This window comes from Melospiza melodia, chromosome 1 (genome assembly GCF_035770615.1).
Source record: "Melospiza melodia melodia isolate bMelMel2 chromosome 1, bMelMel2.pri, whole genome shotgun sequence".
NCBI lineage: Eukaryota > Metazoa > Chordata > Aves > Passeriformes > Passerellidae > Melospiza > Melospiza melodia.
In genome coordinates this window covers 92,681,264-92,704,998 of record NC_086194.1, presented here as the reverse complement: position 1 = coordinate 92,704,998, position 23,735 = coordinate 92,681,264, and the positions used below count along the sequence as shown (strand labels likewise).

Below are 23,735 nucleotides of genomic sequence, written 5' to 3'. Positions count from 1 at the left end.
AAGGATCTATTTTTTTGAAGGCTGTTCCCTTATTCTTTGCATTTTTTGTTGATTAAAAAAAATGTTATCTTGGATATAGATCTCCTTTTCTCCAAAGATTTGCCAGCCCCAACAGAATGGGGCTATATCTACTTCTCTTTGGACCCTTCAGCAACAACTATTCTGCAAATGAAGAAGCCATTGCAATCTTCCTATGTAACCTCTATAAGAAAGCAAAAGCATTTGCGTCCTGAAATTTTCATTCATTTTTGTTCCTAACAGAACAATTGAAATTCATGACTTTTTCTTTTTCCATTTTTTAGTCAGCTTTTAATATTAACTGCTATAAACAGAATTTTATTAAAGATGCCAATCTCCTCCTTTTTAACCAGCTATTTAAATCCATAATGAGAACTGCAAATGAGCAAGACCCAAAGGAATTATGGCTCAATATAATGCAGTAAGTGTTTTTTTCTTACTGATTTCCCTAGAAGCTTTACCATATTCCAATCAATTGAGGTGCAAGAAAACTACACCACACTTTTTTATCTATGAAAGGAGTGAGTGGAGTGTCTGTGAAATGGCTTAATATAGATAGAAAAGTTACCTTGTGCCTGACATGAGTATTCTTAAAGTGAATTCCCATTGTGTGGTTTTGGTTTGCTTTACCTGTTAAAGTGTTCCAAGACTCTATTACAGGGAATACTGAGTTCCTAAATGTTGTCTAGCCAATCTCACTGACCTGCAGCAAAATAAAAGTTGATCTTCATTATAACACTGCAAGTTTCTTTGCTGGCAAAATAAAGAGTCAAGTAGTTTCATTTTAACTGGTGCATACTTTCCAACCTGAAATAAAATGAGCTTATGGTTCTGAGAAAAGATGAGAATTTTTCAAACAAATGATTACTTGGTAAATAACAAAAGTTAGAAGATTTGTACAAAAAGACCAAATCAGGGATATGGGTGAGGATGAACTGTACTACTTGAAGGGAAAAATAAATATTCTGACAATGTCATGAAAAGCAAAGCTTTTCTTAGTATCTTCTAGTGAAGAACATTCATTCTCTCCTTCAGATTATGTGATAACTAAATTAAGTTATGACATGGATTCAAAAAATATGTTCAAAAATATGTTCAAAAATAGGCAAGACAGTGAGGACAGTCTAGTCTGATGCATAGAAAAATTGTGGATTATTGCTACTTGCATCTTGTTGAAAGTCTGGTTACTGTTGCAGGTGAGAAATTAATACTATTTGCTTTGCTTGCATCATCTAACCTGTTTAGAAACACAAGCTACACGAAGGACAGACATGCAGTGGCCCCTCTGGGTAAATTGAGTCAGAGAGAGCAAAAAACAACTCTATCCTTAATTAGGGAACAGAAAATGAAACATTTTTCACACACACCTAATTTTGCAAATTTCTTGGGCAGTAATGACTGAACTCATCTGAGATGGTCAGAAGTAAAAACCAGGACAAAACCCATTACCTCTGAGATGATCATAAGCATCTCTAAACAGCAGCAGCAGCATGAAGACAGGTGAAAATTAAATGCCATTAAGTGTCAATTACTTTTAGAGAGTCATACTTTTTTTTTTTTTCTGCTGGAGAGTGTGGTATATCTTGTTCAAAGACATCTAGTCTGTTTTGAGCCTTGAAATGGGAATAAAAAAAGGGAGACAAGAAGAAAAAAGCTTTATGACTGGTAACCAAGAAGTAAATGAGCTCTCTTTCAAAACACACAGTAGTAATAAAGGAAACATAATAAGCTTAATGCTTAGTAAAAACATATTGAGTCTTAGGCAGAAGAGTGCTAGGATTCTTTTAGGAGAAACAGTATGTTTTAGTTCAATGGCTATTTTGGGAAAGGAATATTTATAATATTATTTTAAAACTGAGCACTCTTGGAACCTCTACTTAAAAGGAATCAAGAGCTATCTCTTAAAAAGAAATATTAAAGCATATGGATGCTCCTTTTAATGCTCTTTTGTTTTAGAAATCCCTAGGAACTAAAATGAGAAACAATCCACGTGTCATTTGAATTTCAAATGTGATTTTAGTAGAGGCTCTCACACTAAAGTGTGAGATACCCAATATAAGTTTTACTAATTAGGAAAACTGTCTGAAATGCTGCTTGTTGATCAGAAAACAAAGGTTGTAGACATTGAAACAAACTGAAACACTACATTTACAATGGGATGCTCTCAACATATTCCTATTGTTCAATGTGTAACTATTTGGATTAATTTTTCTCCTTGCACAGTGAAATCTGTACCATGGCCATGATAACTTGACACAAACCCCACAGATTTAGAAAGCCTAAATTAAGAAATAACAAATAACCAGGGAAGAGTTCTTTGATAAAACATTTGTGAATTTATAGGCTTTCATGAATTATGACTTTATAAGAAAGAATAGTTCTCTCAATTTCAAGCTGCTAACCTATGCCCTTTTGTGCTTAGGCTGAGAAAATATTTTTCATGAGTGATAAACCAAAACCTTGTCCTTCTAGTTGACATCTAGAGATAAATATAGTAGTGAAGATAAATTGCCTACTCTCTTTCCAGTTTAATAGTTATATTTTGTATTTAAAACACTCAGAATTATTCAGGAAAATAACACAAAATTTAGTAGTCAAGTAGTATGCTATTTGTTACATTAATTCCAAGCAGTGTTCCTGGATAATATTTTTACTTTGAGTTGTATGTTTTGTGTTTAGCATGTAGAAGTCATTCCTGTATACTGTTTTTAAATTTTAGTTATCTGAAATATGGTGGCTTTGCTGATAGTACTTGGATATTATAATTTAAATTCAACTTATTTGAAGAGAAGGTGAGCCACTGAGGTAATTTAGGGTATGTTATTTCACAATATCCTTGTATTTAAAAGCATTTTTATGAACTGAAATTTCTGGGAGAAAAAAAAGTGTACTGACCAGGATTCTGTAAATATATTGAAATACAAGGAAGGCAAATTCCTAAATTTTTATATTTGTTAAAGTTACTAAAATGCATCAGAAAAAGTGAGTTAGCTCACTTCTTCAAAATACATAGAGTGTACTCTAATTATCAGCTGAAGTGTTCATGAAGACTGGAATCATGACAGGATCCATGTGTCAGTGCCTGAAGATACCAAAGATGCTGGGATATCTCATACATTAGATGAGTCCTTCCAATTCAAAGCTCCAATCATTTCAAAAGTGCTTATGTGTCTTTTTGAATTCTTCTGTTAATAACTATGGATAACATGGTGCTCTGCAATTGTTTGAGTGCTTTAAATGAGCACTTACATAGAAAAAGACACAGATTTAGGGGGAAAAAAGAAGAAAACTTCTTTATTTGATATGGATATGTTGACATATATTTTTCACTGTCTTTCTGAGTCAGTGAATATTGTTATCTGCAGTAAGAGCGACAGCATACCATCCAGAATTTACAAGAATAAACAGGTTAGAGTATTCAGAGTGTGTGCTGTTGACAATTCTCCATAAAATTTAATATGGGTTCCCTAAAGTTAATTATTAAACTCTCAGTTGCTACTCTTGAGTTGCTATTCTTCATTTTGATGTTCTAATCTGCTTCTTCAATATAATGGTGACAGCCCACCTAAAATGTAACCTTACAGGTAGAATTTTGAGCTTTCTCAGCTTCAGCATTTGGATGGCAGGTCCCAAACCTGCCAAGGTCTTGGCAGACTTTGTCAGCTCACCTCCCAGCTTGGCTCTATGACTTACAATCTGTCTGCAGTGTCATATAAATGTTCTCTTACATGACAGCAGATAAACTGTGTGATTCTGTAACCTCTTAACCTTCCTTATAAGTACAATGTTGTATGCTCGTTCACTTTCTCAGTGACAAAAAACTTGGTTTTTTCCAGTGCAGGAACTAATTCTTGCTGCAGTTTACTGGGCAAGCCTGTTTTTCTATTTTTCAGAGCCCAGCCAGTGTGACTGGATTCAATGTGCAGGGACTCACTCCCATGGAGCACAGGGACAGCGCCCTGGCCTGAGGGGCTTGGGGGAGGCAGTGAGTGAGGAAGGAGCACCCACAGCACTGCTGGTGGGAAGTCCCTGGCAAGTACAGAGTAGCTTTCTAAGCCCTTTAATCTGTTTTTCTGGAAGGCAAAAGTAATGCCCCTGAAAATCAAGCTCAAATACAGACTGATGAAAATTATGGTACATTAAAATCTACTGGAGATGCATAGCTACAAGTTCTTCTCCCTAGAGTTGCAGTGCTGACAGATGCTATGAGGATCCACACACAGGATTTCTTCTCATATACTTAAATTAGGCAAAGATTAGAAAACAACAAAAAGACTTCTTAAAAGCAGCACCAAAGCTGATTAAAAAGAAGCACAAAGGCATTTTATGAATAATACATCATCTCAATGCTATTAGGCAAACAGATGAGAATTAAAATCTATCCCAATCACAGGAAAGCATGAGTGTGACCTCTATAACTGCTGTTCTCACAATGCAGACATAGCTGTCACACATTGATGGAGTTGCCTCAGTTCTTAGCCTAAATACAACACAAACAACTCAGGACTGTGAACGCCACCCCTGAGAATTACACATTTCATTGTGAAGCTTTAAAAGCTTGATATTGCAAAGCTCCATGCTATTTCTCAACTCTGTTTTTCTTTTTACAGGATGTTAAAGCCAAGCCATGTAAGATTGGTGCCAGAGTAATTGCAGGGATGTTGGTGGAACTCAGCTGATTTATGGAGGCCAAGGAGCTGTTGCCATATGTCAAATAGGCAGATATGTTGGAGCACCCAAAACTGCAACCAAAGAGTTCCTTGGGAAAGCATCAAGGGGTGGTTATACAGTGAGACTAGAAAATATGTAAGTACAGGGCTTAAGATGCAGGATGGAGAGAAAACTCCTTGCATCTACCTAATAGTCATTATAGCCTATTAAGGGAGTCAGCTAAATTGCAATGAAAATATTTGTTCAAGCAATCAGGCTTCATTATAGTTGGGGTGGGCTTTTGGGGGGGGGTTTATTTGTGTGTGTGCTTGTTTTTTTAGCACACAAGGGAACTGAGGAACAAAGGAGTGAATTTCTTTCATGCCTTGAACTTGCATCCTAACAGCTCTACCAGGCAGCTGCTTCCCAAAAGAAGAATGAACCTATTTTTTAGGAGTTTGAATGTCATAGGGTTTTAAAATTAGGTTTTGTTTAGCTCCCTGAATTTTGACTGCAAAAGAAAGAATTGGGCCTACTGGGAGGAGATGCACACGTTTTGTAGCAAATGTGCTTGTTGTTGGATATGTAAGTGTTAATACCTGCCCTTAATTTTCTGTATAAACTTTTGTGTCTGCACCATGGTGATACAAAATATTTATATTTATACTGAAGGAAAATCCTCCCATTTGACTGTTTCTCTGTACTTTAATTAAATGCAGAAACAGTCTAAAAGATTTGACAGTCGGAGAAAATGGAGAAAGTCATTGAACACTGTAGAAACTACATTTCTTCAAGGCTTTTTCCATACCTTACTTCTGGTGATCTACTGCATTGTATTACAAGAGTCAGATTCTGAAATGGAATATGCAGCAGCATTTCTATTTAAATCACTTGTGTTTCCTCATCTCCTGTCTGACATATATGCCCCCCCTTTCATGGAACTGTGCAATTGTGGCTACATTCAGGAGGCCCAAACTCCACATGCATCCCCAGGTCTAGTACTCTGCATTGGTTTGAATTTTCATTTATTCCCTTTGTTTTTTTGTTTGTCTGGTTTGCTTTTCACCTAGCTAATGGTAATATCAGACACATGAACACAAGCAGAATTCAGGTTCTCTCCTTGAGAGAGTCTCTGTATGTAGAGTTTTGGAGCATGCTGTTCTACAAGTTTTTACAAATACGTATTGAGTTTGAATAGTTCAGCAATGGATTAAGCCATTATGTCAAAAAAGTGAATGTGTGCACTTTTTTACACTTGCACCTACCCATTTCAAGTAAAGAAAATCTCAGTAAGACCACCACACAATTTGGTTTGGCACATTACATTGCGAACATTTCAAGTATACAGCAGCTAGAAACCAGTTCCTACATGTCCCTGAAAATTCTTCCTGTTGCAATTTTCTTCCTTGCACTGAGCAGCTCTGTAGCATTAAGATAATTGCCCTGACACTTCACTCACAAATAGAAAGCATCCTTCAGTTCTGCTCACTTTTGTTCTGCTGATAATATGTATTACTGTGAAAGATACTGAGAATAAGGTTCATGCTTCTTGCAATTCACGAAGCTCTAACCATAGAGATGCTCACAGCTGCATTGCAATTTTTCAAGCTATAGGTCTGCATAGGTGTAGGTAGAAGACCTTTAAGGGAACAATCATAATAAATCTAGAACAGACGTGAATTGAGTTATTATATGCATTAATAATAAAAAACCCATGACATAACTTCATAACACTACTAGAATGTGTTTTGCCTCTGTTTTAGATTCCTAAAAACCTGTATTAGGTGCTTCTCTGCTTGCACATGTGAGCACAAGGAAAGAAAACATGACTGAGAGCCAGACATTTCTGTGCTGCAGCTTGTGCTGTGGGCTACAGCTTCTATCTCTAGCTACCAAAATTCAGCCAGAATTAAAATAACCCTTCATTAGTGCTCCAGTTGTCTCCAGAGAATACTTATGCATATTTGCAGATATGGCTTTAATTACTGAGTATGTAGGGACATAACTAATAGCAGTTTGTAATTTGGTAACTCTTGTGATGCCAAACCAATATGCTTCAGATGGAAACTGGAACACAAGCTGTGTATTTCAGTAGTTACTGGATGCTGAGTCTGGTGAATGGAAAATATTAATGTTTCCCTCCTGCTGGTTGTCTCTTTTATTTACTCATAATTAATACTTGAATGAGCTATCTTATTGACTCTGTGTTCTAGTTTTTCTTTCCGTTTGCCAAGGGCAGTATGAAAATAAGGGCCAGTAAATTGACTTTCCCAAGGGATTGATGGGCTCTCCTTCAGTGTCTATTGCCTTAAAGTTATTTCAGGTTTGTGTTACCTTTACAGTTTACAAGTACCAGCAGCTCTATCTGATTGGGTATTAAAATGGTAAAGGAGTATATTAAGCCATAAGAAACACTGAATCCATTTGTCAATATGTGTGTGCCAGTGTTTGTGCATGTTTGCACATTAGTGTGAGGTAAGGATGGGCAGCTTATCTTGCTGTCTTAGAGCTTACCCCAGAAAAGTTTTGAATTTGAAGTTTTATAGATAAAACTTGGACAAATATTTAAATAACCACAGCAAAACTAAGAATAAATTGAATCTGTAACATTATACTTGGCAGAACTGAGACAAAGTAAACTGCTTCTATTATGGAAGTGAGTTCAGTATTTCTGAAATTGCCTCCAAAACCACCTAGTTCACATTTTCCCAGCAATCTGAAAATTCTCAGTATGAACTAAAGGAGAAATAATAGCCTAACATCTCTTTATTAATATGCTAAAAGACAAATGGGAACATAAAATATTTTCTCTCTTGAAGGGAGTGAAGATATCTCTCAGTCTCAAATTCTTAACAGATGTTTAGGAGAGTAAATGTTCTCATTAATGAGCATAATTCCTTTTGAAAGATATCTGACTCTCTTTCTGCATTTTCTTAGGCCAGATTTAGCCCTCATGATGTGTTACAAGAACTGTTAGAACAAAGAAATAAAGTTAACAGTGAATAGTGAAGAATAGAATCAGTACCTGTATTATTTTCCTGATGACATTTGAGCTGTGCTGCCCTATAAAACTGACTCTGCAGAGGATGGGGATATCTATCTCTCCTTGCAGTATGTCAACAAATAAGAATATAAAAATAGCATCTTTCTCTGGTTTAAACACTCAAAGCAATTAAACTGAGAAGTTAGGCCAGCTGGAAATTCTGTACTCAGACTTGTGAGGAAAGACGGAGAAAGAAACAACTTATCAGCATGGGAAATCAGTTGCAGAGGACCTTTCAAACGGCAGAAAGACCTATTTAATAAAACAAAAAAGGCAGCAAGAACTAAACATTCCTCCTGCTAAAATCTTACTTTATCTCAGCTTATATTTGAAATGTAGCATGTGCAGCATGATAGTATCTAGAATAAGGCAGGATATGTCAGGAATGTCAAATGCTATATCAAGGTGATAGAAAACATCTATTCTTTTGAAGACACAGCGGAGGAGGGGGAGAAGATACTGCTATGGTTTGGAGGAGCACACTACCAGGAAACATAACTTTTTTCCCCTTTCTAATGTAGTGCTGTGCTGTCTCTAGCACATTTTATTATTTCTTTCCCTTTACATCATCTCTAGGGAAAACCAGCTTTAAAAGAGCCAGAACAATGCTGGGGGGCCAGCCAGCAGGCGGTTGAGTTTGAAGTGGTGCTTATCCATAGCAGGAGCACAGAAGAAAGAAAATCTGTAGTAGAGGGTCTGTTTCATCCAGTGGAGACCCAGCTGTACCCTCTTGCTGCTCTGCAGCAGCATTTGTGCTGTTCTGTCCAGCACTACTCTTTGAGCTGTAGCGCTCACCAGCAGCACCCATGAGCAGTCAGCATGGCTGTTTGGAAAGAAGCCCTCCAAAGTAAAGATGATCTTTGTTTTATCCATGCCAGCTGACATAGAGCTTGTTTTTGTGCATGACTATCCCTCTTCTATAACAGTAATGCTTGAAAGAAAAAACCTCTCTGCAATTATTCTTGCTTGGGCTTAATCCTTTTTTGAGTTGAGATTCTCACGTCAACTAGATAGACTTTAGGCTACTGCAAACTGTAAGCAATATAAGAAAAAGAAAGAACAAATTTTAAAACTGTGACAGAGGACCTTTGAGGAAATCTGGACAAAATAATATCTTTTCACATTATTTTAATTGTGCCAAACAGTCATCTGATCTCTTTAAATAGCAGTGAAGAATTCACAAAATTAATTCTGTCTTGCTGTTATCACACATAAAAGAGGAGTCGTTCTGCTTTAACAAATCGATAGTTACACAAGGGCTTATAACCCCTACTTCAAATCAGAAAAATCAGCATTCTTTTTTAGTTAAAGGAAAACTCTGCTGCAGAAAGTCTCTGAAACATAGTGGTATTTGCAAAGAAAACAAAGAGGTCTACATTTTCAGTGAGAATCATCCAGACCCGAGGCATATGTGAATCCTATTGTGTAAGGTAAAATTGACTTTGGAAAATGGGTCTGTCTTTTTATTTATTTTTTTTCCTGATATGAGAGCTCCTGACCTATTACGGGTGTGGAACTCAATAATATGCAAATTATTGCTACCAGGGACTAGGCCAACAGCTACAGTTTGGCAGAAAAAGATTTACAGTTGCTGCATCTGTGGGACTTGGAAGAAGACATTTGAGGAAATATGTTGAGAATAATTCTCTTTCTGTTGGCATACAGGGATGAAAAGCACAGAAGTCAGGACCATGTTTCTGTTTTCCTGGATTCTGAAATGAAAGTGCATGAAAAGTGATTAATTAACAATTTCTGCTAACTACTGAATTTGCAGCTGCAAAAACAACCATCCAAATCCTTCTTGATAAATTTTTAATGAATGGCTGTTGTTTGTGATCATTATAGATAATTTCTAAACATTATGGAGAGGATTTACCATACAAACAAACAAAAATTACACATAACCTTGTTAGGCAAATCTTTCATATAGTTTTGAATAATGCAGTAAAGTATAGTGTAAGAGCATTAGCAAAACAAGCTCAGAGAACTAAGCATCAGTCATGCAATAGTGTAAATTTAAATTCCATTAACCTTACTGACTCATGGTTAAAAAGAGACACAGACCAGCTGGAGGAAGTCCAGAGAACAGCAGTGAGAATGACCAGAGGTCCTGAAAACATGACCTGAGAGGAAAAATTGAATTAACTAATGAAGAATAGATAATGAGGCATATAAAACCAATAGGCAAATGTAATACAGCAGCAAAGATTTAGGAAAATCACTGTGAGAATAAAACTCATGCATAAGAATAGAGAGTCAACTAGCCAGCTGTCTGAGTAGTGTCTGGAGAGCTGTCTGTCAGGGATGATGTGTGTGCACAGAGAGGTGAAAATGCCTCAGGGCTCCTTCTTACTTCATGGCTCCTCAGGGGAGTAAACTCATGGTGTAAGTGTCCAACCTCAAATAAACCAATGAAGGGTACCAACATCGGCTATATAAAGGAATCAAAACATACACAGAACCTTGAAGGAGTGACTCATAACTTGTTGATACCTCTCTTTTCCCCTCTCACTCAAGAGCTGTGCTGTAAACACTTTCTTGGGTCATGGAAAGAGAGATAGAGTCTGCTCTTATGCTACACTGCTCTTATTGACGACTACAAGAGAATTTGCAGCACTGTACTCACATTCCTACAGGTTTTCCCAGGTGGAACAATGAACAGAGATTATCCATGGGCAATACAGAGGTGACAAGAGCTGCAGTGAGCACCACTTTCATTGATCACCACAGAAAACTCTACACTCTACATTTTTTTTTTCTTTGTAGTAATCACCTATAAACATGCCAACTGGCTAATGTAATGAAAAGTTATAGTTTGCTGTGTTGAGGTAAAGTTCAGAATCATCCTGCTTTTTAGTGCACTGCACACCGCCAGAGTAAGAGTTATTCACACTGCAATTATTCTGGAGTAATTTAGTTGAAGACTATCCCAAAGCAAGTTCTGTACTCAATTCTATGGCATTGCTCATGTTTGGTCATTGGCATCTGTATCAATTATATCTGGTCATGTCTGTGTAAAAAAAGCAAAACAATGTTTCATTTTTGTTTCAATAAATTATAAATCTAGGTATCATTTTATGAGCTCAGTGGTTTATCTCAGCTCCAGCTTATTTCTCTCTGCCACATCCAGAATTCATTAACCTGAAAAGGTGATGTAGACCTTTTCCAATATCAACAATCTATCTATCTTCAGCTTACTAAAACATTATTTTAATGATCAGCAAACCTTGCAATGCTTTAATTTTCAAAGCTTCACTGAATTCTAACTTGAAAATTTTCTCAGTAAATTCTTCAGTACTTGTCTTGACTTTCAGGAAAATGTCTAGAACAGCTATTTAAATACCCAGTATTAAGATACATCCTTTTTCAGGATGAGTAGAAGAAAAAAATGTGATGACTGGAGAAACTTGATTAGGAAGTGGTCAAAGGTAGTTTGACATGACACCTTTTTAGTGAAAATGGGACCAGAATAGTCACTTCTTGCTATTTGCTTTTTAATCCTCTTCTAGCAGCTGAGAAGAAGGAGGTGTTGATTTTTTTATTTTTTCAGGTGGACTTGGATTAAATTACCTTTGCTTCAGCTTGGAAATGTCTGATGGCCCCTATTTCATTGTTCTCTGGTAGTGATACAGAAGTCTTGTAGCCTGACACGTAAAATCTTGTGCAGCACAGAGTTTTCCCAAGACAAAAGGACATGGCTGACATGCAATGTCTAGTTAGGGTCTAAACATGGGTATTAAGGATGTAGTTTAAGTTTATTCACACAGAGGAGGAAGGCATGAGAAAAAAACTTGCTTCTTAAACCTCTAGCAGGAAGGCATGCAGGAAGAAAGGATTATAAGCTGATCAGAGAGATCACTTTGTACAAAGGAGGAGGAGTATGGCAGAAGAACAGTAGGAAAACTCCAGCTCTAGATCTCAGCACACTCACAGGCGTGGCAGAGTGGAGCAGCTCTGGTGGCAGCACAAACCACACACTTTATGCTGTCATAATCCAGTCCACTTATTTTCACTATAGCTTCCTCTAGCATATTCCTTCTTGGAGTGTGCGTATGATGTTCCTTCCCTTGAAGTGGAGCTGCCTCCCAAGGACACTCCTCAAGGGTGAGTGAAAGAATCTGCCCACAAGTTTTTGTGTGGTGAATTACAACAGCCTCTACTTAATAATTTTTGCTAGCTTTAATATAAGTGCTTTAATATATTTGCTTTTACATAGTGCACTATACTGTATTATACACAACTGGTAATTTTAGCTAACATACTAAGAAGCAAATAATTCTGATTAAGATCTTTTGTCTAGTCATTTCCCATAATAAATAATTAATTGTATATAAACATATCTAATTTGCCATCTTTAATACTGTGGGACAAAGTTACTTAAGCTGTTGACAAAGACTGTGCCTAAGACTGGATCCAGTTGCCCCCTGGGATCCTCTCTGAGAAGGAGCTTAGGAAGCAAGGAGGTCCTTTCTGCACCTCATGACTCCATGGGAGGGCTCTTCTAATAAACTTTGAATCTCCCACCTTATCTGTGACAAAGAGATAATTCTTTTTTAAAAAAGAAAATCAGTTCAAGAACAAGTTGAGAAAACTCTTGCCTTGACAAACAGAAGCTGAATTTCATACAAACAAATGCTTCTATTTGATGTGCAGAATTCCAGCTTTATGCAAGGGAATGTTTGAAGGGAGTAATTTGCGCATTAGTTGAAATTGTGTGTTCCTCCCAAACCATCATCCACACAGTATTTACATAAAGTAACATAGTTTCTTAGGACACATAATTTCAGTTTATTTATTCTGTGTTGCTTTGAAGAGTACAATGCTAAATCTGGCAAAAATTTGTTTTGTTCACAGTAAATTGATGATTTTATAAAAAAGGGAATAATGATAGTCTTTGTCACTAAGGATGGATTACTGGCTTCTCAGTTATTTGGCAAATTGAGTAGAAACATACACCTCAGAGCTTACTCTTTTTTGTTTTGTTTGTCCTAGTCTAAATGAAAGATGGCTGACAAAAACAGACTTAGGATAATGGTAACTAAGATAGATAAGTATTTAATGAATTAGTAAAAATTTTACCATTGATTTAAAAAGAGTTCCCACAACTGAAGAATGACAAATATTCATACATTTATAACATATTTATCATACACTCTTTTAGCAATATATTCAACAGAAGACACTGCATTTCCAAAAATGATGTCATTAACTGACATTTAAATTGCTTGGTTGTTTAATACAAGGTACTAAAGCACTGCCATGCAGCAAGCAGTGAGAGTGCATTGCCATATCTGATAGCTAAAACAGACCTGTAATACTTCATCCTTGTTTCTCTTTTCTGTCCTGTAAATTAATTGAAATGCAATTACATGTCTTCCATGCCTCTGAGACAGAAAACTACCCTCTTCTGTCTCAGAGTGATTTTAATTACTTTAATGCAGAAAATCACTTGCTTGAATTTTAGTGACCTTGCTAACTATCATTTTTGGGAATTTTATACTAAGAGAGATATGAAAAAAGATGATAAACCTCAAAAATAGCTTGTTATACTCATTGCAGAAAAATCCTTTTCATACTGCTAGCCTACCATATAGAGAGATGCTTATAAGAGCTATTTTAAAATAAAAATCTTTCAGGACTTAGCGGTGCTTGCACTTCCCAAAATGTAAAAGTCACACATATATCTGCACTCACAAAATTTGATGGGGAAGGTTGTGCCCTTTCTTTCCATCAATAGCTTCTCAGCTGAAGTTAGGTCTGATTTTTTTCTCTATCTGCTTTTTATTTCTTCTCAGAACCTTTGTGGGTTTCAGCTGCTCTAGCAGCTATAAGAATCTCATTACAATCTGAAGTAAACAGAGGTAATCCATTTTGCTTAAGAGCTGTAATAGGGAAACTATGGCTCTGTTTAAGGCAGGGTTATAGTTCTGGCCATGATGTGGCATAACTGAATTAGTCTGTCACTAAGCATGTGATAAATCATACAGATTCAGTAGCACAAATAAGCTAGTTCAGTCCTCTGTTTTACTATTCTTCTGTCTTGACAAGCATTTTCTAAAATTATAAGGAAAACCTCCTCAAAGGCAGAGAAAAAGGATGCTTGTTTGATGTCTTTCAAAGAAGTTCTGAATTTCATTTATTAAAGAAAGGAGGATGAAACAGAATTTTTTAGGAAAACACACAATATGATTTAATTATACTTTGTGTATCTGAGTTTGAAGACAGTATGGAAAAAACACTGTAACCTTTGTTCTTAAAATAACTTGCTAAAGAAGTTTTATTTAATATTATCAGCAATAATTACTGGAAATTGTTGCTTTTCTCAGAAAGAAATCTGAATCAGTCAGTTCTTCCCAGGATGTAGTTATCTGCCATATAAACTTTGAGAGAGCTAATCAAAGCTTCCCAAGGTGATGAAAAATCCTTTTCATTGCTTGCGCATTTTTTACAAGTTTCTTAATTTTTCTGTGATTTTCTTTACCTGATTAAATTTCTAACATTTTCAGGATCTTTTTTGTTTAATAATTTTTTTTCAGTTATCTGCAGGAATTCACAGTACCCTAAGGTGTCGCATGCTGGCATTTTGAGATATGCTTGTCCAGGCAAACAGTCCTTGGAGGGATTTTAGCTTTGTTTTCTGCTTTCCTATATTGGAAAGGAAATGTAACATGCATTTAAATTGGCTTTGTTTCCCTTGCATCCCATGTTTACAATTCTCTACCTCATTCTTGCAGATGTGAGGAAGAAATCTCATCTCTGGTGCTCACACAGCACCAGAGTAAGATTTACTTTGGAGTAGGGGGCTACCTGAATGAGTCTGCCCAAGAGCTATTTGACATCCTAGTTTACACAGCTGCAGAGACTCCCTTCCTCATTGAAAAATCTGACACACGGCATGTGAGGGTCCTTTGGTACTTGTTTTTCCCTGTTTTAACTCTCAAAGGTTTCAAACAACCCTCTAGCCTCTCAATTAAACAGTTAGCTTCAGCAAAATCTCTTTACTGTAAAAAGACAGATAAAATATTACTAACGCATAGATTTCAGTCCAGCTTGAGAACTCCAGGGCTTTTCTTGGTTACCTCTCAGAGATTATATTCCTTCACCTACAGTTCTATAGACTGCTTCTTAGCCCTTATCAATCTTTAACTCACTTTAGAATTTGGACTGCCACCAGTCCCATCTTGTCTGTTGAAGTAAAAGCATCTCCTAGTCCAGGTTGATTTCTCAGCCATAAAGGTGATTCAAGTGTTACTCTTCTACCATGGCTATCTTCTCTCCCTTCTGCTCTTTTTTTTTTAACAACCATAAAGTGTGGAGTTTTGAGCTCCATAAAGACATAAACTACTCTATTTAACTTACTGCACTGCTCTCATATATACATTCAACCTTTCATTTTCATAAGAATCTATTATGGCAGAAAGTCATCAGCCTCTGTCACAGAAAGCCATAAAATCTGTATGCCATGAATAGAGAGGAAAATTATTTATAAGGCATACTTTCTCCTGAAAAGTGAAGAAAGGAGACTCTTCCTGAGTTTATGAAAAATAACCCTTCAGTGAGGGCTAGACACTCTCAGCAATGACCCAGAGCAAATCTGCTATTCAAAAACAGGAATTGGTTCATGCCCCTTAATTTCAGAAGAGTGTTCTACAAGAGCTTTGAAAATAAAATATTTCTGCTTTCCATTGGGTCAGCTTCATTACCAATATAATCTTGTAACTCAGACTTTTTAAAGTACCAGAGATCTTCAAAGGAGGAACAACTGTTGTCACAAGATGAAAGGGGATATTCTTCTCACCATACGCTGATGATTGTTGTAAAGAGGTTATCAGGAAATCAAATCACTGCAGACACACTGCAACACTTCAAAAGTCTAGACATGTACTTTTCCCTTCTGTGCCCAGTTCTCATAGAAAACAATGACAATTTTGGACTGTATGTCAGTGACGATGCACTTACCTCAGGGAATTACTCTCAGGGTTGTCTTTTGATCTAGTCTTATCCTGACACCTCTGCTGGCTGACTCACTCACTTGTCACATCACCCGGTGTGTCTGCTTTATGTCTTACACCACATTATGACTCTGGGATTTCTAGTTGCTTCAAAGAACTCCTAGGAAGGAAAACAATTCACAAGTAACTTAAGCACTCCCTGCAGACTCTGTCCGGGACTGCTTCAATATCTCTGCTGAGAGACAGAGTGCTTAGAGGAGCTACCAAAATGAATGGAAACTGTGAAAATCCACTGTGCAGATATAGAATATAAATATAAATATATGTATATTTATATATATATATGCAAATTTTTGTGCAGAACATTCAGTAAGGGTTAAAATAATCTGGTTTTTGGTAACAGTATATATGTATGAGTGTATGTAAGACCCTTCAGACATGAATCATGCATCTTGAATAGTGCCTGCTGAGTACACAACTCTTCCTTCCTGCAAGGCCACCTAAGAAATGACTACGTGGTAATGTCTAACTTTTCCATTGGAATAAAAACAATCACACTCAGAGGTGAGTGGACTGGAAGAAAAATCTCAAGCCAATGAGCAGCTTTGCATCTCACACTAACTTTTGGTTACTCCCACTCTGAGAAACTGAAGTGATTTGACATCATACAAAACAGCTGTTTTTTTCCCACAGCACAATCCTGAGCTTTCTTTAGATGATGATCTGCCAGTTCTTCTGCTGTGGCTCTCCACTTTTTATTCTACTATAATGAGACATACCATTTTTCATGGTCAGACAGCTGGGCTGACTAGATTGTTTTTTGGCTAGAAGGAAACGTCATTGCATTTCTTTCACAGATAAAAACCGAGTATCATTATGACAGAAAAGTGAAGATGATAGACTAGAAAAGTGAAGATCTTTTTAAACTTCATAATATAAAATTATCTCATGATCTAAAGTGAGAGAAAGAATGGTAGTGTTGAGAATGGCCCTGTCAGGTACATATAGGGAATAAAGAAGTGTATGTAGATGTTAGAATATTACTTCTGCCATATTTATGTTCAAATGTCATGGATAAAGAAAAAGACCAGGTTAACAGCTTATTTTTAAAAATCATAAATCATTTAAATAGTGGCTTATTTATAAAAAAAATACATGTTATTTTTTTGGAGTCTGATGATCTGGATTGATGGCAATGTTTATTTTGTACCTAAACCCAGATGCTGCTGCATGTCTTTTTGGGAGATATTTGGAGAGGGATATTAACACTGAGGAGATTGTGGAGTCACTTGGAAAAAGTGCTTCAGATGAGTCTGAACAGGCAAGCACCTAAATCTACAAGCCAGGAAAAGAAAATTGATTATTTCTGAGATGGCTGAGTGAGAAAAAACTAAAAGGATGGTGATTGTTGCATTGACTGCAAATTAATAATATCCATAATCATAATGGTGATCACCTAAAATGGCAATGAGATCAGATTTAAACAGCTTAGTATTTAAAGCTTCGGTGATTCTCATGCCATTTTAATGAAAGGCATTCTACTTCTGCACATTTACAGCATTTTCAAGTAAGAACAAACATATCATTTGCCAAATGATCAACATTATGTGCCTTCAGTCTCCAGACTGACTAAACAATTCTCCTCTTCTTGTAACTAGCAGACATGAGGAAAAGAGGCAAGCTACCGAGACTCCTGCTCTCGACACTGGAGTCTCTTGATTTAAAACTCCTTTCACTTTAAAAGAGTAAGATTGTGAGGCAATAAGTGCCCCCAAAAAGAGTACTAGGTTAAAATATATTAGACCACTTTTCCACTGACCAGTGTTTTTATTTGCATATGGTCCCAAGAGACAGTGATCAAAATCCCGAACACTGAGAAGCAACAGAGTATGGGAATGTTTTGTTTGTTTTTTTTTTTTTAATATCTCCATCACTAACAGGAATGTCAATAGAGAATGCATCACCCAGAGATTTTCAGATTGTAGTAAGTTGACAGGTATGATGGGCAGACTAAAAAACAGGGATTTGATCCAGAGGGATATTGTGAGACCAAAACAAAACTATTGGTCTAAAAATGTGAGCAAAAAAGTGTCCCTGTATTGGTCAGAGGCTAATTTAGTGAACTAGAAAGAATCAAAGATATGTTTCTTCCAAAGACATCTGTGGATAGGAGGCAAAAGTACATTGTATTATTTTAATAATTTTTGGTATCTTGAGTGTTAGGTGGAATTGGCCACTGCTACATAGACAGATGATGCAGACTAAAATCTCATAAAAGCTTCCGAAGTTATATTGCCTGTTTCTTTTTTAAAATTTCAAAATCAGCATGCTAAAATATACCACAGTTTTTACTGCAGTTACAGACTTGAGTTTTTTAATGCACAGAAAAACTGGATCTGATGACATGCAATCAAACTCCTCCACAAATTATGCTTGTGCATGTATATGCAGCATCACCCTTTGGACAGTACCAGGGTAGTCACACAAAGCCAAGGGACTAATTAAATGTTAATAATCTGCTTCTTTGGTTCCCCCTTCTACCCAGCTTCCCAAAGCCACTCCTCTATTTCCATTTACAGATGCTGAAGTGCTAAATATTATGTCTGTGCTTGGGTTACATGGTCATGGGATTCAAAGAGATCTCACACAGTGCGCATTTGAGCAAGAAAGGGCCCGGGCGAACTCCCTCTACCTTTCTTTTTCTCCCACACTGGACCTGTACAGGCTGCTCATGCCTCTGCCTGTCTTCTTGTATCACTTTTGGGATTGCTCATTGATTTCAGTGAATGCTTTTTTTCTCACTTTCAAATTCAACCGGCAGAGCATAATTCATCTCTCAAAAATATTGTGAGGTGGAGATGATTGCAACCCTGTCTGGAAAGAGGGTGTCAAAGAGTATCTGCAAACAGAGCATAGAACATGGGGGAGTTATATTAAAAAAGAGGCTTTGCTCAAATCTTTGTGATGGTTTATTTCTCTTAAGAGCTGGAGCTCATATTAGTATATCACTGTTATCAATTTCTAGTTTTCTGCAATCATGGCTGGTTTCCCATGGTGTTCAAAAGCAAGCCACCACTTTTAAAATAAATATTTTCTCAGTTTTAGTTTTTAAAATTTAAAAAATAATTTTGGCGGTATCTGTTATGCAATATTCGTATCATCTTTGAAAAAGATAATTGAAATATTAACTTGTCTTCAGACATGAGAGATCTAGGATACTTTGAACAATTTTAGCATTATAGGGTTTATTTTTTGTTAAATAAGGGCCTGAGACATCTTTTACCACATAAGTAATTAGACATACATCCATCTCCTCTCATTTTAAAAAATAGCTTGTTTTGCCTTTTAGTTAGAGCAGGCTGATCACCTGCTCTAACTAAAGAGGTGCATCACCTCTTCAGTGTTTCAGCTAAGTTGCTAAGCTACCTTAAGTCTGCTGCTTCCAGTAATGAAACCCCATCCCAAAAATATGAGTGGCAAGCACTAAAACAAATGTGCCTCAAGAGTGCAGAGCATAAGTAGAAATTTGGAGGGGAGGGATAGCTGTGGATGAAAAAAAAAGTGAGCTTTTCTTTCCATTGCTATAACCATTATTGTATTTTTATGACACATTCAGCAAAAAATCAAAGATGGAGCATCATCTGGATAGCTTCAGGGTGAGGAGAGCAAATGAAAATGTAAATGGGGTGAGAATGGAGATAATGTACAGACAAAGGGAGGAGCCAGGAGGCAAATAGACAGACAGATAATAGGATGAAACTCCCTGAAGGAAGCTTCTCTCTATTCTTGCCAGGCTCACCTGATCTAGGTCCATCTAAGTCAGTGAAGGGAGTGATCTCTGTGCTGTGGGCACTTCCAGCATGGAGAGATTCATGAAGGAAGGGATGTTGAGTGGCTACTGGGATAACTTGAAGATTACACATTTCTGGATGCAGGTGTAGAAAAGGTAGGTTATCTGGGGAGATGCTGTTCTCCCACATCAGTCTTTATATAATTTTTCTGTAGTTCTATTCTTTAATGTTTGGGTGTGCATATCCTGCCTATGTCAGGAGTTAGTGAATACTGTATAGTGGCCTCAGAATCAGTAACTAGATTTAAAAAATCTTTTTGAATTCTGGTTTGCATTATGTCTTGACAGGAAAGCAAATGTCACCCTTTCAGCAGCAAACTACTAAATTTCAAGCATGCTGCAGGTAAACGATGTATTCCAAACTGATAAATGTGGGATTTCCTGTGCCACAAGTTATTTTGTTTGTCTTGGTGGTTTATGTTTCAGTTTTATGAAGCAATATGTCTGAAGAAGGGTCCAGAAAATATTGTCTGAGGCTTTTCTTCTGATATAGGTCTTAACAACCATAGGTCTACAGCAATCCAAATGTGAAAGTAAAATCACACTCCATCCTGATGCTCAGATGTTAAATATAGATGTGCTTCTACACACATTCTGTCATCCTGTACCTCTTTATTAGCTGGTTCACTTTAAAACCAGCTAATGCACAGAAAATGAAAACATGTTGAGATTTTATATTTGCACTTATTATTTTTGCACCAGATACAGACCCCTCCAGAGCCTTATTGGTAGTCAACTGGAAACGTTCTTTCTAACAATTTCCTGGCAAACATTACTCTCAGGTGCAGTGACTGACTTTTCTATGGCCTTTAAAATCCATTTGTGCTTTAGGCTTTGTTCAGCTCACTTGTTTTTCAAACATCAGTTGCAATGCTTGAAGATGTAACAGCAAAACAACTTTTGTCCTCTCTCTTCATTTTACTTTGGCACTCTTTTATTCTTTATTCTCAAAGGCTTTTCCTGACACACTGCACACAAACTGACTTTCAGCTCATGGCCTGTAAGCCAGGGATATCCCTGTGCCTCTGGGGCTTCTGGGCCATGTGGATTTCTAGGAAATTTATTGAAGCTTTTGCATCATTGCCATTATATGAGCTCTACTTCTTACAGGTTCCAACTTTGTCTCCTGCAGATTTCCATAATGTGTTCTAAATACTGCATTTTCTTTTTCTGCCCAATATCTTAATTCTTGATGGTGACAGGGCTTCTGCAATCAACTCCATCATCTTTTCCTTCTCAATAATAAGACTACTAAGAAGCCTATTACCTGGAAAAAACTACTTTATTTAGGACAGTTTATTAAGCCATTTGTGACTTTGGATCATGTTGGTTTTTGTCCTTATCTTGCCTCCATATCTTAAAAATTATAAGAATCTTACTAGAGAGTATAATGTAACATTGCAACACATCCTAGAAATGGACAGCTAAGGCATAGAAAAGTAGCAAGGCAAAGGGGATCTAGAAGAGAGAACCAAGACTAAAAATATATTCTTTTGCTTTCCTTCCCTAATCTTGTTTTGCCACACCTACAAAGCAGAACAAATTTGTACCACAGAAGGAGACAGAGTAAATCAGAATCTGAAAGCTAAAATCTATCACTTCAGCTGCAAGAATTCTGTAAGATTGCTAGTACAGTTCTGAAAGTTTTGCTAATTGAAAATCAGCATTGAAATATTATTCTGAGAAGCTAAAGAAGAGAAGCAAATCTCTGGTAGCTTGTCTGCCTTCCTGTAGCTGCTGGTAACTTGTGCTGCATGTGAACCCGCTGTGCCGTGCTGTGCGATATTTCGCAGAGGCTCAGAATCAGCAGCCCCTCCACTTTCTGCAGCTCCCGAGTCCCATTGGCTGGAAAGAAAAGCAGAGGCGGAGAGTGCCCTGAATATTTTTCTCTTCCACACACGGTGAAACAGGCAGCCAGCATGCACTGCCTGACAGTGAGACTAGTGCTTGCAGTTTGAAAACAGTTCCTGCTCCACAGCAGTCACTTGGGCATTTTATGGTCACATCTCTTTGATGGAAAGCACCAAAAGAGCCTTGCAGCATCCCAGTGAGCTAAAGAGGAACTGACCACATGGGAGGATCTGATGCACACATGGAGACTGTTGGGACTCTGTGACATAGATCACCAAGGTAAATGTGATGATGATCAGAAACTGTGTCTGTAAGGGTGTAAACCAGTTCTTCTGAGTCTGAAATCTTATTTTTTTCACAGTAGTCAAAGTGTTCTGAACTGCTGCCTGCCTCGGTCATAGCTTATTTTATTTTTTTTTTCCCCCAAGCTGAAAAGCCAAAGAAGGTTTTCAAAGGAATGCAAAAGGAACGGGATTTTTAGAAGCAGGAAGACAAAAGGGATCTCCATAAGATGAATTTCACCCAGCATCGTGGGACACTCCAGCCTCTCCATTTCTGGAACCACAGCTACAGACTGCATGGAGGAGCCAGCGAGCCCAATGCGAAGGGCCACTCCTCAGGAGGCTGCTACGAGCAACTCTTTGTATCCCCAGAAGTGTTTGTGACCCTGGGCATCATCAGCTTGCTGGAGAACGTCCTGGTCATTGTGGCCATAGCCAAGAACAAGAACCTCCATTCACCCATGTACTTCTTCATCTGTAGCTTGGCAGTGGCTGACATGCTAGTGAGTGTATCTAATGGATCAGAAACCATTGTGATCACGCTGCTAAACAACACAGACACAGATGCACAGAGCTTTACCATAAACATTGACAATGTCATCGACTCAGTCATTTGCAGTTCCTTGCTTGCATCAATTTGCAGTCTTCTCTCAATAGCAGTGGACAGGTACTTTACTATCTTTTATGCCCTCCAGTACCATAATATCATGACAGTGAAGCGTGTAGGGGTTATCATCACGTGCATCTGGGCTGCTTGCACAGTCTCAGGCATTTTGTTCATCATTTACTCCGACAGCAGTGTTGTCATCATCTGCCTAATCAGCATGTTCTTCACTATGCTCATTCTCATGGCATCCCTCTATGTCCACATGTTTATGATGGCTCGTATGCACATAAAAAAGATTGCTGTTCTTCCAGGGACTGGCCCTGTTCGCCAAGGGGCCAACATGAAAGGGGCCATCACTCTCACCATCCTGATTGGAGTTTTTGTTGTGTGCTGGGCTCCGTTTTTCCTACACCTGATTTTCTACATCTCCTGCCCCTACAACCCTTACTGTGTGTGCTTCATGTCCCACTTTAATTTCTACCTCATCCTCATCATGTGCAACTCCATCATCGATCCACTTATCTATGCATTCCGGAGTCAGGAGCTCAGGAAAACATTCAAGGAGATTATATGCTGCTGTAGCCTGAGAGGGCTTTGTGATTTCCCTGGCAAATATTAAACTGAATGGATGGATATGTTACTATGTACACAACAGGCAGCACAGATTTCCAAGGCTTTGGATCCTTTTTCTCAGCAGAATTTGGTTTAAATCTTTAAAAGTGAGCACCTCTTTCTGTCTCTCCCTCCCCCCCATTCTTGTGTTCCATTCATGTGGAATTCATATTTCTGTATAATGTTCATGATGTCTATAATTTGTAATTTATTTGGCTAGAAAGAGCAGTAGCATTTCATGTCAGTTTGTAAGTAAGCAAATAAATGTATTGGTGAACGTGAAATAGTAACTAACATGAGCATCTATATATTCCAACTGCTGACAAAATAAATATCTTGCCTGATTTACAGTACACATTGGCTGATATTGTTTCTTATTCTGTTGAAACAATTATAGCTATCAACTACATTATATTCAGCTAAGAATAGAGCATATGCTTCTACATTAGTGGATTAAGGGTTCTCTGGAATTAGAAAGCAGATTTTTCAGAAAGGCTAGTGAAGCCAACAAGTTGCATTTATACATTTTGAACTCTTCTTGCTTTGCTTCCCAGCGGGAATTCTATTTTTTGTTATAGTTATTGCCCACAAGAAGATTTTTCAAACACTTGCTACACAGCCAGTTGAATGCTTGGGCTTTGGGCTGGGTTTGTTTTCAAGGTGATTGCTGTATGTATGAGAGTACCTTTTGCAAAATTCAAAATGCTCCCTGGAGCATCCAATAGTCCTGGATATATCTACTAGACTGGCATCAAGGCAGACTAGCTCCCTCCATTCAGCCATGAAACAGACACAATATTAACTTTGACAGTGCCAGCAGCAGTGCAAAAATTTGCCAAGAGATTTAGCTGGTGAAGATAAAGAGAGAAGT

General features: G+C 37.4%; 1 protein-coding gene across 1 annotated transcript; it reads left to right on the top strand.

Moving 5' to 3' along the window:
- The first annotated feature begins 21,436 nt into the window (after positions 1-21,436).
- On the top strand, positions 21,437-23,133 carry MC4R (melanocortin 4 receptor). Its single transcript, XM_063177421.1, has 2 exons — positions 21,437-21,643; positions 21,793-23,133. The coding sequence occupies exon 2, from the start codon at positions 21,876-21,878 to the stop codon at positions 22,869-22,871; it is 996 nt and encodes a 331-aa protein (XP_063033491.1). The 5' UTR covers positions 21,437-21,643; positions 21,793-21,875; the 3' UTR covers positions 22,872-23,133.
- Positions 23,134-23,735: the final 602 nt, after the last annotated feature.